Source organism: Indicator indicator, chromosome 6 (assembly GCF_027791375.1).
Source record: "Indicator indicator isolate 239-I01 chromosome 6, UM_Iind_1.1, whole genome shotgun sequence".
Lineage (NCBI taxonomy): Eukaryota > Metazoa > Chordata > Aves > Piciformes > Indicatoridae > Indicator > Indicator indicator.
The window spans coordinates 8848859-8866574 of NC_072015.1; the positions used below are offsets into that span (position 1 = coordinate 8848859).

General features: G+C 40.6%; 1 protein-coding gene across 1 annotated transcript in view; it reads left to right on the forward strand.

The window, feature by feature from the left end:
- Positions 1 to 17716, forward strand: part of PHACTR1 (phosphatase and actin regulator 1) — a 326072-nt gene that overhangs the window by 269551 nt on the left and 38805 nt on the right. Inside the window, exons 7-9 of the mRNA XM_054381958.1 lie at positions 3470 to 3800; positions 10319 to 10527; positions 11753 to 11909. Coding sequence (XP_054237933.1) covers positions 3470 to 3800; positions 10319 to 10527; positions 11753 to 11909 — 697 coding nt within the window. The remainder of the gene's footprint in view (positions 1 to 3469; positions 3801 to 10318; positions 10528 to 11752; positions 11910 to 17716) is intronic.

Here is a 17716-nt window from a genome sequence, read left to right on the forward strand (position 1 = left end):
CAAGTATCTTTAAAGTAATTTATTATCATCAGCAGTGGGATGGATTATGTATCTAACATCTCTGTTATCAATTCTGTCACAGTTATTACTTAACCGTACATGGTGCTGAGTGGTCACAACCCTGCTGGGAACCAACATCTTGCAAAATTGCTCATTATTCTCTTGAGCATGAGGCACCTCAGCCAAAAGAGATTAATCAGACTTGCACACCTGGCTTCACACGGTTTGCTTCTCTTCTGTCACGAGTGCTTTGTGCTTTGATTTAAGATGTCGGTAGTGTTCCACTGAGAAGACACTTACACGGTTTCCTTGTTCATATTTCCACTGTCCAGCTTCTTATTCATCTATAGATGTCCATGCCTGATGGGTATTTCATGCTGGAGACAGTAACTGTTTCCACCCCTGATTCATACATCACTTACATTGTGAACTTAGACAAGTTGTTCTCTCATTCACTCCAGATGAAGGTAGAGCAGTTTCCAACAGCATGCCTGGAGCCCATGGGTTTGTGCAAGCACACTCACTGATCTGACCATACAGGAAAACCTGCAGTACAAGGTTTCTGTTGCTGATGTCAATGAAGATATAACAAGTGAATGGTTCAAACTCTCCTCTCATTGAATTCTTTTACCCTTCTCTTTTTTTTTTTTTTTTTTTTTTTTTAAAGAGGCAAACTGTCTCAAAGGTGAAGGGCAGACAAGTAGACTAAATGTCTCTGATTCATTTTCAAGGCTCTATTTAGGGCCATATTCAGACAAGTGAACTCAGGTGAAATACATTCAGTCTGAATAAAGCCTTACTTTAAATATAATGGACAAGATTTTTGGCAAGTGTCCCGTGGAGGTAACCCAGCACTGATACCAGTGAAATCACGATGTTAAGTGTTTATTTAAATTTAAGTGGAAACTAAAGGTCCATACCATTATGGTGAAGAGTGGAAACCAGAGTATGTACATCTGATTCATGATGGAGTAGGAGGCTACTACAAAGCTAGACTTATTCTCTTTGGCAACTCAAACATGCAGTGCCTGTGTCACAACTCTACAAGATCAGTGCTTGCATGAGAAAGGAAAAGAACTTTTCACTGTATTTTAGAAGAAAGACAGAAGAATTCCTGTTTGCTTTATACCTAAAGTTTTTGGCATATTAAACTCATCCCCAACATATTGCTCCAGTCTTCAGGATCACAGAAGGCAACAAATTCAATCAACACTTCCAGTTATTCTTTTGTCAGGAGCAAGAGATGCCTGCAGTTGGAATCTCTTTGAATTTACCATTAAGGATGACTCCTCTGTGTCATACACAGTGTGGTGAGGCCTTGTCAGATGAAGACTTTGAGATACAGCAGAAAAGGACCAACAGTCAAACCTGCGCTTTTCAAAATGAAAGAGCAGATCTCGTTGCAGTCTTTGTAATTCAGGACCAGCTCTAGAAGTGAAATTGCCTGGAGCACAAATGTGTGAAAACAGTTTGTTACTACAAATCCCATAGGAGCCTTATTCTCAGGGCTCTATACAATTTACTCTTTCTGTTATTTACCTTTTGTTGAAGAGGTGTGTTCTTTTATGCAGGATACAAAGAGCAAATACACACAGATAATGTGCATGTAAGGCTAATGTGGAGACCTTCCTGTGCTTGAACAGAAAATCCTGAAAGTCTTTTTTTATTACTGCTTTCTGCTTTAGAGGAGAGAGCCCTGTGCTTTAGCAGTCCCATGAGTTAGAGTTCAGCCTTGTAAAAACCATCAGAAGAATTTTTGTGTTCAAGAAGCATGTCAAGTGGATATGATACTGCTTTGAAAGCCAAAACACTTGGATTCTGCTCTCTAGAACTCTCACGCTCTGCAACATAGTAAGACCGCTTTCTCTCTATGCCAGTATTTCATCTTTGCATACCCTTTGCCTCTCTTGGGTCTTGAGCCTGTAATACCCTTTGAAGAAAAGGAAGACTTCTGTCAGCAAATTGTTCCTAGTGTAGTAAAACCACTGGTATCAAGTGGATACTGTGGATGCAATGAAGCTATGGCTAATGCTAAAATCTAATGGCATATCTGTGCTTGGTTCCGTGCATGATCTTTTTCCACATTATGGTCCTTAATCATTTTCAGGTGTTGGTGCTTGGAAGTCCTAGTATCAATCTTGTGTACCCGGGCTATTACATGAGAGTACTGCCCATATTAGGCCAGGAGGGAGGAGAGAATAAAGGGAACAAAGGGAAGGATAGCTAATGCTAAATAGAACCATCTGGAAAAAGACTTTAGAAAGCTCACATTGTTTGGGGCGGTGATGACCTTTGAAACCTGGAAGGCAGCATCTTACTCTCAAGGTTTCTCAGGTCAAAAGAAGATTCTAGCTCTCCAGTTCTTTTACTGTGTTACAGGAAGAAGAGTGAACTGAAGCAACAAGAGGCCAAAGCTGCATTGCAGAGCCAAATGTCTGTGTATTAGAGGCTGGAAAGGGCCTTGCCTTCCTCCTGTATGCAGCTGCAGCTCACAGCATATATATATATATATATATATATATATATATATTTGCTCATTTTTCCTGTTAGCATATGTTGTGGCCATTTCCCACATCCATCTGGAGATCTACTAGCCCTCCCATTAACTTTTTATCCCTTCTGAAAACATTTCACAGTGCATCTCCAAAAAATCTCCAAAACTCCTGCTGCTGAGTCATAAGCAGAAAAATTTGCTTGTAGACCTTGCATTGATTTCCCATAGAAATCAAGGGAGTCTGCATGGCAGTCAATTGTGTGATTCAAGGAACATGCCTAGAGTTAAAAAGGTTAAGATTTAATGCATGAATCCAGAGAAAAGCACCCTCAAAGTCTCCTGTAAAAGAATACCTTAATCCTAACAATCTTCTGCATTTTATCATTTTACCCTTCTGTACCTTTCATTTTTTCCAGACCACTCCTGTTTAATAATCAAACCCTATTTATTTTCTCTTTTGCCCTGTAATGTATTTTTAACACCAGATGCTTTGTTTGTTACAAAGCTGTAAGAAAAGTGACTTGTAGTAATTGCACTGCAGTGGCTGAGAAGGATCAGGAATCCCTGAGTTTTTGCACCAGCTGTGATGGTGGTGAGTCATCCTGTAACTTCAGACACCTAATTGCTCTTCTTGATTGTGTGCCTGTTGAGCAGGAGACATTGTGTAACTGGAGGATTAGGGCTTTAAAACATCCAAGTGTGACACAGGCCTTGTTAGGCATTGCCTAATGTGTTTATTAAGGGGCATGCACAGCCCTGGGATGGTGTTTGTGAGACTTGACAGTGCTGCAAGACAACAATGTTTTTTCTAAAGACCCTGCTGATCAGATGCTCTGTACAGTTGTCTATCACAGCAGGGAAGGGGTACACATGTCCTAGCAACCTCAGTACTTGCTTGCCCAGGCAGGTAACTGTGATCTCCATCTTATTGACATGAAAAAATTAACACCAGGGCCTCTCTTTCTTCTGTTTTAGATCCTGGCGCTCCTGTGAAACTGCCTTGTATGCCAGTTAAACTGTCACCTCCACTACCTCCAAAGAAAGTCATGATTTGCATGCCTTTAGGGGGGCCAGACCTCTCTCTCTCATCCTATTCCACACAGAAGAGCTCCCAGCAGCCTTTGACCCAGCACCATCACACTGTCCTGCCATCCCAATTAGCAGCACACCAGCACCAGCTCCAGTACGGCAGCCACAGCCAGCACCTGCCTTCTGGGTCCAACACGTTGCCCATTCATCCTTCAGGGTGCCGGATGATAGAGGAACTCAACAAAACACTAGCCATGACCATGCAAAGGCTAGAAAGGTAATGGATCAACGTTTAAAATTACATATTGATGCATGATTTTGTGCTAATCTCAGTGTCAATATCACCATTAGAGTTATGCTGACAGTTCTTGAATGACGCCTGTCTTCTGGGGTCTTAACAACTTCAGGGCAGACTCATTGCTGAAGAAACGGAGACAAGGAGAGAGTCTTTCCAGAAAGGAGAAAAAGACCAAATTTTCTGAACCCCATTGCCCTGTTCAAGGTAGCAGATAATACAGCTAATGGAGAAGATGTTAATTGGACACGACTGTCTTGCAATATATTCTGCAGAGTGCATATAACTGCAGAGCTCTGGTTATGTGGAGAATTGCCAAAAGCAAGTGGAAGATTCAGAAATAATAAAAAGCAAAGGTATCACTCAACCAGGGCATCTGATTAGTATTACCAATTAGCTCAAAACAACCTGTGAGGGCTTCCTATAAGTTACTCAGAGGGGTTTTAATATACTGTTGAAATTATTTCAGTTAATTTAGATTAAATTATGAATTTCTTCTTAAAACCAGTGTTTGACCCATTCTACAGAGTCTACCTCCTTAGGCATTTGCTTATCTAGAGGAAGGTAGTACCTTTGATCAGAAGTGCTTTACCTGCATTGAATCTGGTTTTCATTATTGTCACTTGTGAGTGCTCCAATAGTCTAAGTGAAGCATGTTGTATAAATGCAGGTTGGCCTCATAGACTGCAAGATCAGCAAGCTTTGGAAAGTCCTCTTGCAAGATGAAGTACAAAATTGAGCAAGTCCCATAATAGGAAAGGAAGTCCAAAAAATGACATGTTCTGTTTAGGGCAGCTTTATAGACAGCTTGTTCTAGAAGCATCAGATCGTTCTCTGTTAGACAGGAAGATAAAATATTTGGTGTAACAGATGAAATGCCTAATAATTTGCCCCAATACCTCTTTATGATAGTTACCTTCCATTATATTGCATAGTTGAAAATAATTTGATTGGAGATGGCAGATTGTCCTTGAATGAAAACCAGTTGGAACCAGAGGCTCCACCACATTGCCAGCTTATTTTAGTACCAGGATAGTGAGACCTCTGTGCTTACATCAGGGGGACTAATGTTTCTGCACCATGGGGGAGTTCTCTTCCAGAGAAAAACTGCCAGACCTATGAGGGAAGTTCCCATTCCCATCAGTAAAAGGGTTATAGCAGTAGGACTGAAAAGATCATCTGTGTCCAGCAACTACACACATGGCTATCAGGGCAACTGCATCACCCCAAAGCATGGTGCACCAAGCACAGAGGGTGCTCGTTGTCTCCCAAAGGCTCCTTTGGGACTGCACTGCTCATGCTCTCCCCAGCATAGGTCAGATGTCTTTCTGTCTGGCTCACACTGTGTGCAGATGGCACTTTGTTATCCTGAGCCCAGTGACATCTCTCAGAGTATGACTCCACCGTGGCATCTGTTGCCCCACAGCAATGAATGCTCCAATTTCTAGACATCTATCACGTTTATGTCTACAAATGCATTTAACTGATTTAAAGCAGGTAATGCTGTTTGGTTTTAACTACTAATTCGAAGCTGAAGCTGTCCTACTTACTAACAACTGAGTAAGCAGGGATTTATTTCCCAATATGAAGGAATTACCTCCCTTCACAAAAGAAAATAAGAAAAGGTTGTGGCGCTGGTATTTCACATTTAAAATTAAAATTAATCCTAGTTCATGATATTGCAGATTGTTCATTTTTCATGGCCTTTTTGCAATGATTAACTATTATTTCAATCATGAGATAATCTATTGGGTTCTTCAGTTATTCTCTTTATCAAAACAAATCGATAACATTTGCATTCACAAGAGAGAAAATAGGGGATGACTGATAGAGGATGACTGTCTCCTGTGCCACAGCAATTGTTACTTTCATAATTTTTAGATGTAAAAGTATTTGCAGGTCTATGAAGCTGGCACTTGCAATTAAATTCTTAAATTGCTTTTTCAAGCCACATTGTAATCTTAGGGAATTTATATTTTTTTCTTGAAGATTTGTGCAGATTTTTAAAATATATATAGTTAACTTGCACCAAAAGCCAGTATTTTTTAGTATTTCTGACATTAGGGTTTTTTTTCCCCTTAATTTATAAAATCTGGATTAAAGCCAACAGAGATCATACTGCAGTATTTGGTGTTGGGCACACCAGCCCAGAAGTCTTAAGGGTCTGTTAAAACTACAAAGATCCTAGATCTGCTTCCCACTATTTAAAATTTGGTAGTGTGCTCACATCTGATGTGTGCATTGTGTATGCAGTGACTTCCTGAGCTTTACTGTTTCTTCCAATATAACAATGTACTGGGTCCCTGCTGTTGGGTCAATAATCTTGAGGAGATGAGAGAGACGGACAAGTCTCTGAGGCAGTTTCTGGGGAATGATAAGCTCATTGGCAGCATTTATTTTTGCTGTTCTCAATCTTTATCTCCAAAGAATCCAACAACTTTATAGAATAATGGCTGTGATGCTGCAATAAGGATGCTGCCAAGTCTGCTAATTTGGGGCACTGTTTAAGAATAGTATTTTATTTTTAATAAGGGAGGAACATGTAGACAAGTACACATCGTTTTTCTGCCCTACATTTTTTCTTTTTTCCTTTAGGAATTTCATTTTTCTTCTCCCTGTGTATAGTTGCTTTGGTCTTGATGCAGTGGAAGTTTCTCAAGTCTGTTAAATTCCATTGATGTTCACCAAATCCATAACCAGTTTTCATCAGTTCTACATTTTGCCCAGTAAACTTTTCTTAGACCTTGCAACTCTTTTTATCACAAGTACTTGGGCCCTCACTACAAGAAGGATATCGAGGTACTAGAGCATGTCCAAAGAAGAGCATAAAGCTGGTGAAGGGCATATAGCACAGGTCTTACGAGGAGTGGCTGAAGAAACTGGGGTGGTTTAGCCTGGAGAAAATGGAGGCTCACAGGAGACCTCTACAACTACCTAAAAGGAGTTTGTATCAAGATGGGGTTTGGACTCTCCTTCCCCATAACAAGTGATAGGACAGGAGGACATGGCCTCAAGTTGCACCAGGGGAGGTTTAGATTGGATATCAGAAAGAATTTCTTTACTGAAAGGGTTAGGTATTGGAACAGCTTTCCCAAGGCAGTAATGGAGTCCCCATCCCTGGAGATATTTAAGAGGCCTGTAGACATAGTGCTTAGGGATAACATTTAGTCAAGGACTTATCGGTGTTAGGTTAATGATTGGACTTGATGATCTTAAAGGTCTTTACCAATCCAATCAATTCTGTCATTCTGTGGCTGTGAGTGGAGACAGGAGCAAAGAATGGCATCCTTTTCCTCTAGCAGTCTGGATACTTCACTGTAACAGAAGTCATCTCTGCTATTCACATAGTCTAACATCATCTGAAAACTCATCCTTGAAATCAATGCTTTACCAAAATGCCAGAAGGTTGCCAGAGAAAAATGAGCTGCCCCTCTGTACTGCCCTGGAAGACAGAAGTTATTTTGCTGGTTTTGACCTTGAGAAAGCTACTGAGCTTCTCTACCTCCATTTTCCCTTCTGCAGGAGTTGTTGCATATTACTGCCTCACCTATATCTACTACATATTAATAAGTTAATGTCTTAAAGTACATTAAAAGCGTGTAATAGCTACTTAAGACCCAGTTGTTCTTATGACTTAAAATGGCAGTTAATTCTTGGATTTTTTTATTCAGTTTTATTACAAGCATCATAGAACATTAAGTTCATTTTCACACTTAACACTTTTGATTGCAAACATTTCCTGGTACTTGTAACATCTATTCATAACCTATTCTCAGAAGGGCAATCTGTCCCTTGTCATAGTATCACTATTATGACATGTCATTTGTGCTGCCAGTTTGCTTCTATTTTCTCTGATAAATTACTATCTTTATGATAGGTTAAGCTGAAGCAAAGAGTGTCATTTCTACATAACCTTTCCACTGCAACCTCTGTTGCTGACTTATGTCCTACTGCAAATGACTTTCCCCTCCAGCCCAAAGAGTGTGTGTCAAGCATAAGTAAAACTCTACATTCAGCTACCATTTTTACCATTTCAGAATGCCTTTTAAAAGTTGGTAAAAATCTGATAACCCTGCCACCAAAATCCACAGAATCATTCAATTGTTTCAGTTGGAAAAGACCTTTCAGATCATTGAGTCCAACCATTATCTAACACTACCAAGTCTCATGCTAAACCATGAAGGTTTAATCCTCATGACTGAAGTGAATTTGAGAAGAAAGACCATGCCCATAAGGCATGTGTCATGAACAGCAGCAAAAGGAGATTTAAAAACCATCTTGTGTCCCTGGAATGTATCTTTAATTTTGATTTAGGGAGGCAGTTTCTTGATCTGAAATAGCCTTATTTTCTGCCTTGCTCATACAGTTCTTGGTCTGTCTGGTAAGATGACAATTGATTTCAATTACTCCATGGGCTCTTCTACACTAGCAACTGAATCAAGGCCTCAGTTTTGTTTAATGTATATACTAAAGAGCTGTTAAGCTGCAATATGTCATGGTGAGCTAGAATTGCACCTGTGGCAGAGCAGCAAACAACCATTGTGTGTCCAAAAAGACAGTGTTTGAACCCAGTTCCTCTGAGACACCCAGTTCAGCCTCAGACTGTAGATTTATGAAATTAAATGCTTTAGATATTCCTGCTAGCATCTTGTAAATCTCCTAGAATGTATTTGAGTCAGAAAACATTTCTCTTCCATAAAACTTGTCAAGAAAATTGCTTTTTGTCTAAACTTTAGCATTGCCTAAGGATAGATGCACTCAATATTTATAGCTCTGCCTTCACTCTCTGTCTCTCACACATATGCCTGTGTTGTAGAAATGTATATACAGCAGTTTGAAGTTTTTTCAAAATTTTTATTTAACTGATAATTACAGAAGAGTGTACTGTGAATCTGAAAGCATGCTGATAAAATTGTAACTCTTTAATAAAAAATCAAAGAGCCTGGGATGGCAGATGAGAAGTGTGCAGTTTTTTCCCCACTAACTTTTACAGGAGGGATTTAACTTTTTCTTTTTTTAAATTGTTTTTATTTTGTCTGTACCCTGAGTCACTCATATGCTTAAATTCTGTTTTTTCATTAAATATTTTCTCACTCAAATCACTGTCAACTATAGCGAGTGGAACTCTTACTGTTTTGATCACATAAATATAATGCAACAGTAACTGCAAGTGCTTGTACCAGTCACCTTCTTAAAACTGGTACTTTCTTAGCTGGAGCATTGTTCTCTAATTTTGTTGTAAAACACAAAGTGGGTTTTAAATGTTACTTGAAACAATAATGTGCTTTTGGTAAAGAATGCTAAAAAATGTGTGGTGTAGACTACTTGACCATGTGGGCTTTATGCTAGTGGCCCTGAGGAATGTATACACAGTGGAAATACCCAGTGACCTTGGCTGCCTTTCTTAAGTATACTGCAGCACTGCATGTATTTCCTAAGTGCTTTGCTTAGACTGCTGACTTAGTCAAAATGCTGTGGAAAAGGCTGATTTTAATCAAGAAGAACAGAAAACACAAGGGAAAATTGAAGAGCTTAAAATAGAAAGTGGTGTTATCAAGAAAGTGGCTGATTCAGAATAATTACAATGGGATGAGAAGCTGCCTATTCCTAGATCTCTAGTTCAAATAAAAAATCTTCTGTGGTAGTTTGTAAATCTTGTTGCCATCTGATACCTGCTTGGCAACCTAAACTGGTGAACCACTTTAATATCTGCTACCCTGTGTGCACACCCAGAAGGATGCCCCTGTAACCTGCATGCACCTTTCAAAGAACAAGGAATCACCAAATGTTCCTTTCGTTTGTACTTCCAGAATGGACTTACTAGTGTTGTACTTACTCTCTGTGTGTGTATAGTTCTTAAATTTACTGAATGATCCAGTAGTTGCGTTCACTATAGGAAGTTTTTATTCTTATTATTGGTTGGTTTTTTTCAGCAGTGTTGACAAAATTGCACAGCATTTTAGTTTCTCTTGGAAATTTAATTCCAGTTTTTAGATTTCCTGCTTTTCCTTTTTAAGATAGGTACATTAAAAAATAGGTTCCAGAGAAAACACATTTTTAAAATGAAGTTCTGAGCAGGCTGAAATATTTGAGGGAATTGAGGCTACTTAATGCTCAGTAAAGTCAGACCTGAATTTGTGTGTCTCAAGTGCACAGCACAGCTGGTTTCACACCTGTGTTCTTCTGGAAAGCAAAATGGGAGTTTGACATAAAGAGACCATCCATGAAACAACATCCCACCTTTCATATAGCTGCTACCTCAGCTGGGACTGAGAAAGGGCAGTTTCAAATAAACCTGAGCAACCATCATCTTTTCCTTCCAGTCTCTCATTCTCATTTCACATTGGAAGAGCAACATGGTCTTGAAGATATTTCTGTCCTTATTTTTTCTCAAGAAGGGATGAAAGGCCACTGCTTTCCTAAATAACACTCAGAGAAGCAACTAAGTCTTCCACTGAGTTTTTTCCTTTATTTATTCATTTTTCTTTATTTCCCCACAGTTCTGGTTTACACACAGGTGACAGTGTTACGAAAACAGGACCTGGGGGCCTTCCAGACATGAGACAAGTGCCAACTGTTGTGATCGAGTGCGATGACAATAAAGAAAACGTGCCTCATGAAACTGACTATGAAGATTCTTCCTGCCTCTACCCAAGACAGGAAGAGGAGGAAGAAGAAGATGAAGAGGAGGACAATTCATTATTTACAAGTAAGACTTCTTCAATTTTTCCTTTCTCATTTATTTGAATTTTACAAATTTGTGTTTACACAAGGGAAACACAGGCCCCATGAATTTTTCTACTTGACTGTGGCTCTGGCATTTCTTCAGGGCTTGACTGCATGGAGATGCTTGGTAAATTAATCCAAAATAACAACTAATATGACTTTATAGTGATTTCCTTTATCCATATGAATACCTGTCTGGGTTGCTCTCAGATAGAATTCAAATAACTGGTTTTAGTTTCCAAATTGATTTTTGGATTCACTTTCCCAAGTGTTCATGGTGCAAAGAAGCCTTGCCTTTGGCTTTAGTCAAGATCAGCTCAATAGAATTATTTCAGAAGGATGAAATAAGTGCCAGAAATAGAGAATCAGAGCTTTTCTGTATAGCAAATCATGTCAGAATTGTAATTCTTCACATACTTTGAAAGGGGTGATGATCAGAAAATTTGCCTCATATAAGACAAGGTTAATTGGTAACTATATCACAATTGCAGTCTGGAGGAGGACCTGTGACCCCTAGCTGGCTTCTCAGAGAAAACCCATCTCCTGCCTTGATGTGGCCTCATAGGACACTCCCAAATGACAACTGCTTGTCATCCTGCAGGTCAAGCTGAAGTTTCAGACCGTCCACTTTCTTTTGTTCTGTAGACCGAGAGCAGTACAATCAATCAATACCCTCATTAAAGCACAGACAAAGAAGATCCTAAAGCAGGCGTATTCCATGTCTTCAGAATGAGAAGCAGTGTCAATTAATGTACATAGAGATCTGTGTGCTTCTGTTTGACTTTTGATTCCTTCTAATGCTAGCTTGGATGTCTTCATACTACATTGCAAGAAAGATACCTCCTTCCTTCCACATGCTGTAGCTCTGCTGCTTGCCCAGATTCTGAGGTTGAATTATTCATTCCATTACATGGTTCAGAAACACTGTGCTGGAGTGCTACAGATGCTACAGGGCAAGCCCTTCTTCTCCACTCCCCTCAATAGAGCAATATTTTAATTTATTTTTCCTGTGTACTTACCAAACTCAGCTTTTCCTTATTATGATAGGAATAGAGGTTAATTGAGCATGTGAAGTTAATTTTCCCACAGTCCATACCAATATAAAATGAGAGCTTAGTATCCTCCCTTGGCCAGTAATTCTTTGGTTGCTGCATGCTGTAGTGAAATGATGACACCTCTTTTGGCAAAGCTTCTCCTCTCTCCCACAGGCTCCCTGGCAAGGAAAATCTGCAGGAAGGACTCTTTAGCAATCAAATTAAGCAACAGGCCTTCCAAGCGAGAGCTGGAGGAAAAGAACATCCTCCCCATGCAGACTGATGAAGAGAGGCTTGAACTTAGGCAGCAGATTGGGACAAAGTTAACAAGGTAGGAGACAAACAATGTTCTAACTCTTGCCTTTGGAAATAAGTGGTGAGTTGCAGTTTTTATCCCTAGTCTGTAAACATTTGAGATCTGTTTGTTCACGATGTTAAGAGAAAAAGCCATCGGGGAAAGAAAAGAGACTCCATATATTATTTTTGCTCCAATATAACTTCTCATACAGTGCTTCATTTAATTTTCCTGGCATATCCTATGGGATCTTTGGGTGTGTTGCGTATCAGTATGAACTGTGTGGGTTTGGTTTTTCTCTATGCACCACTGGGAAATGTTCAGCTTCGATAACATTTTGGACTGTAGCTGCAGGTGCCATTTCACAGGCTGTTAGTTTGGCCAAAGGACAGAGGAATAACTTTTTTTGACTGCATCTCTCATGAGTACCCGGGTCTGGTTTTGATCCAAAATACTTGCATCCTCCTGTACCTGCTTTTGTTGGGTCAGATTAACCCTGCCTAGATGCTGTCATCTTCTTAAGTGTCACTCACTAGCTCTTCTGATTTTCTGTATTGCATGGGATATAGAGGGATGGCCATGAAGTGTGGATCATTTTTGTCAGGAATTAGTAAACTGAGGCCAGGTAGACATGTCTAAGAACCTCCTGTTCTCCAGTAATAAATTCTGTAATCAGTTTGGTATTGTTGTTACCAACTTGGTGGTAGGCAGAGCTGGTGAATGCTGTTACCTGCTCTCCACTGTGACTTTAAGAAAACCACAAGAGCAGCAGCCAGTTGCTGGGAAATTTATTGTGGATTTTGGTTGGGGTTTTGTTGTTGTTTTTTGTTTGTTTGGGGTTTTTGTTGTGGTTGGTTTGGGGGTCTTGGGTGGGTGGGTGGTTAGTTGGTTGGGTTTGGTTTGTAGTTTTGGTGAGGGGGATGAGGGTGGAGCACTGCTACCATGTTGTGGAGATGGGGAGAACAGGAGCCTCTGATAAGTACCTCTTTCAGCATTTTATTTACTTTTTTTTTCATGGCCTCATTTAGCACTTCTTTGGAATAAACTAACCACACCTACCTTTCCAGTCTGTCTCTGAAAGTCTTTTAGCTGGATCATGGCTTAGCCTACTCCAAGATTTAATTCTTCAGTGTCCTGGTTGAAGGGTCTTAGCAGTGATGCCCCAAGTATTCCAAATAGCACTGTACTGTTGCTGGTACTGTGACTTTTCAGTCTAGTCTTTATTCAGCCCAATACCTTTGTAGACTGCAGCTGCACACGGAGCTTTGGGTTCCAAAGAGCAGCACATGATAGTGAGGTCCCAGTGCTTTATGATTCATTTTGGACCCTTTTGAAGCATGTAAGGTGTTGAAATTTTTTGCCTCTTAGGATATCTTACAGTGGAGTGCTTGACCTTGTAATGACATTGAGCAGCATTTCCACTGTCACCCGTTTGCCTAAATTACTTCAGTCTCTCAGAAGTCTTACAGCTGTGTCTGATGAATGTAAATTGTGTCTTTTGCAAACAATGACTCTGCACAGCTCACTGTTCCCCAGGTATTTTTTATTGTAAATATTTTATATCTCACCTCTCTAAACCCTGCTTTTTCCCCTATTAAGGAATGTTTCTTCAGCATATCTCATTTTAACAAGGGAAAACTAATTTTGGCAATACCCAGAATGCTTCCTGTGTGTCATGGTTTAACCCCCGCCAGCAACTAAGCCCCACACAGCCTCTCACTCACTCCTCTCTGGTGGGATGAGAGGAGAGAATCAGAAGGATAAAAGTCAGAATGTAACTCATGGCTTGAGATAAAGACAGTGTAATGAGTAAAGAAAAAGCTGCATGCACAAGCAAAGCACAAGAAATGAATTCACCACTTCCCATTGACAGGCAGGTGTTCAGCCATCTCCAGGAAGGCCGGGCTCCATCATGCATAAGGGTGGTTTGGGAAGACAAATGCTGTAAAGCTGAGTGTCTTCCACTTCCCTCTTCTTCCCCCAGCTTATATGCTGACCGTAAAGTCATATGGTCTGTAATGTCACTTTGGACAGTTGGGGTTAGCTGTCCCAGCTGTGTCCCAACTCCTTGTGCACCCCCAGGCTACTCACTGGTAGGGTGGTGTGAGGAACAGAAGAGGCTTTGATACTGCAAGCACTGCTCAGCATAATCAAAATATCCCTGTGCTATCAATGCTGTTTCCAGCACAGATTGAAACCATAGCCCCACGCCAGCTACTGCAAAGAAAATTAACTATCCCAGCCAAACCCTGCACCCTGTGTAAGCCCCATCTTCTCACTATGTCATTTGTTACCCCAGTCGTATCTCTTCTCATTCAGACTGAGGTATAATGTTATCTTCTAGTATAGACATGACTAAGGGGCAATCACAAATAGTTCAAATAATTAAAACTGTGTATATATGAGCTCAAAAACAGCTGAGCCACTGCTGTTTCAGTCCCAGTTTATACTGACATAATATCACTGGAATTGGTAGAATTTCACAAGCCTTATCTTGAATAATATAGTTGCTTGTCAGACCTTTTAATTTAATTTACTAGTATTTGCAACTTAGTATCTCATCTATGAGGAGAAAGCACTTTCTTTATCTTTAATATGCAAAAAGCCACAGACATTTTAGCAGTAAAAAGGAAGGTGCCTGTCTCACAGTGCTTTTTACCTGCATGTGGTGTGTCTATGTGCACAGACTGACGACTATTAGATTGAAATAGAGAGAATGTTTTGGCTTGGGCAGTATTCTGTGCTGCCCAGACTTCATTACTGAATCCATCCTTTGCCATTGCTCAGTAATTGTCACACAGTGATGCAAATGTCAAACAAAATTAAAGTAGTGAAGCATTTATAGCCCTTAGAGAAGATGCTAGATGCAGGCTATAATTGCAGCTGGCAATTTTGGATTTCAGAGGGATTTGTACTGTTCCACCAATGGTTCCCTATGGTTTAAAATAGCCAACCAATGAAAACACATGCTACTTACAGAAATGAAAAATGCAGACTAAAAACTTCAGCAAATAGTTATTGTCTGTAATGGGTCAATTAATTTTCACCAAGAGGCTGATTAGGATACTTCAGTATTGATGCGTAGCCCTCAGTATTTAGTTTGGAAGCTCATTGGCTGCCACATTTGGCAGAGCAGAATTTCGTACTGTAAACAGAATGTCATATTTAAAGACTCATAGTGCCAGGCATATTGAGAGATTGAACACTGACATATTGTGTGGGACCAAAACCATCCCAGGGGTAGTTCCTTCAACCTTAGAGTTGCACCAGGAATCAATTTGGCTCAGAACAGTTTGTCCAGGTCCTGCTTTAAATATAGTTTGGAACCTCTGGACCTCCAGTTAGTCCCAGAAATTACTTTATTATTGCACTGATTTCACCATGTCATCTGTTTCCTGTGCTGAGACAGTAATGCCTTGATTTATACCAGACCAGTTGTATAGGTGAGGCTGCAGTGACTGTATCTTACAGCAGGATCTGGCCCACGACACACCTCAGTACTAGCTCAGCCGAGAGACAGACTAACACCTTTGTGCCTCTTATAGAAATACTTCACATGAACATAGTGCTTTGTTGGTGTGTATCTTGTATCATGGCTAAGCACATGCCCAGATGGCAAAATACGTCCTAGCATAGGCAGGAGATCCTACATCATGTGAATTCCAGTTACACAAACAGGCCACTGCAGCACAGACTGTTTCTGGGCAGTCTGGTCACAGGAATTACAGCAACTAATTAGCAGACCTCCTCCTCCTCTCTCCAAACCAGAATGGGCTACTCAAGGAAAATGGACTCCTCCTAACAGACTGCTGCATAGGGAAAAACTTTACTGTGAGGGTGATGGAGCACTGGAACAGGCTGTCCAAAGAGATTGTGGAGTTTCCTTCTCTGTAGGGATTCAAAACTCATCTGGTTACAGTTCTGGGTGAACCTGATTTAGCACAGGGGTTTAACCCTAGATGATCTCTAGAGCTCCCTTCCAGCCCCCACTGTTCTGTGATATTCCAAAATGTGATACCTACTATGAAGCAAGGAGCAAAAATAGTGAATTAAGATGCAGAACTTTCAGCTCATAACCACATGTGAGTTAGGGATAGGAAATGGATGCTGCTAGCCATGTTCTTGGCTGCGAAAAACCCACACAACAGACCTTCTGTGCTAAGTACATCTTTAAATGGGTATGGTTTTCTTGGGTTTTGTTTTGTGGTTGTTTTGTTTTGTTTTTTCTTTCCTACTCAGCTTCTCCCCAACTCCTTCATTTTATCCCTCTGGTGCCTGCACAGCTTCACAGATGCTTAAGAAATGAGTATAAGTGACTCTAAGGCAGAAAGGAGAGAATAGGAGAAAAAACGTGACTCTGAAAGTTAGCAGGAAGAGGGAGAAGGCAGACTTCTGCTTGTCTCTCTGGCTGTGTTGGACCTGCTGGGAAGTACTGGCTCTTGGTTATTCATGTTAGAGTCAGAGGACCTGGATTTATCTTTCAGTAGGTATCAGAGTGAGAACATACCTGGGTTATGACTGTGAAGCAAGGACTCAGACTGGCTCAGGATATGAACTTGGAGGTTCTCCCAGGGGCAGTGATAAAGGCATGGTCTGTCAGGAGCCCCTGGTGAGGAGGAAGGACAGCCCTAGTAAGTAATGCTCTCCAGAGCTGGCTGTCTGCCAGAGGCTGTGGGACTGTGTGATGGTATTGAGATGGGTTGCTTCAGTGACAGTCTTTTCACTTCTGTTTCACCAAGGAGTAATGATGGTCATAAGAGATCACACAGAGTTCCTTAATCAACACATTATTTAATAAGCACAAGAGCCATCTAGAGAAAATGCACCAGGCTTTCTGAGGACTTTTCACTCTCTTGAAGTGGGAAGACCTGGTTTCTTTGTAAGTCTTTCACAAAGTCTCTCCCATATACTGAGACAAGGTGTGTCTTTAGGCTATCATTGACCTGCTTTCTAAACCACTCAAGACTTTTTAAATCTTTTAACACCCCAACTGTAGTGAAAGTGCTCATTAGCAATTGCACACAGAAGTATTAGGCCAAATGCATGGTTCTGCACCTAGATGGAGTCAATCCCAAGTGAAAAAACACAGGCTGGGCAGTGACTGGATTTAGAGCAGCCCTGCGGAGAAGGACTTGGTGGTATTGGTGGAAAAAAACCTGAATATAAGCAGGTCAAGAGGAAGGCCACAAAGATGGTCAGGAAACTGGAGCACCTCCCCTACGAGGACAGGCTGTTCAGTGGGATCCTGTGAGCATGTGCCTGTATATGTTCTGCTGGCTTTTTAAAGCAGTGAGTCAATGGGAAGCTCCTCTCTCAGCTATACAGTAGTGTTCTGTGTGGGTTTTCATATAGCACTGGATTTATTCACTGCAGTACCTTATGGGATCCCATCCTTACACCCAAGTAGAAAATCTTGATCTGAAGCAATATAAATAATATATTGCAAGTATCAGGAGGCAAAGGATAGGAAGTGTGAAAGTAGATCACAGAGACACTGTGTCCCTATGGCTGTAATTGCATATGCTTGAGATACAGACATGCACACCTGCTAGATGTGTTTATAGTCCCACTGATGCTATGGAAATAGTACTAAGATGTCTGTGATTGGGAAATGTAGGCTGAAAAGTCATAAATCTTTGTTATGGAGTAGCAGGTTAGACAGATGATAGCCACCTACTACCTTGGTTTGAATGGTAATCTACTTCGTGCATTCCCTGATCAATACTACATCTTCCTTAGCTGTACTGAAAAATACTGCCTGGAAGCAGAAATCCTGTGATGAAATGAATTTGGTGAATTCCCACAAGTATAAAAAATAGCCACTGATTTTAAATGCCATGAAG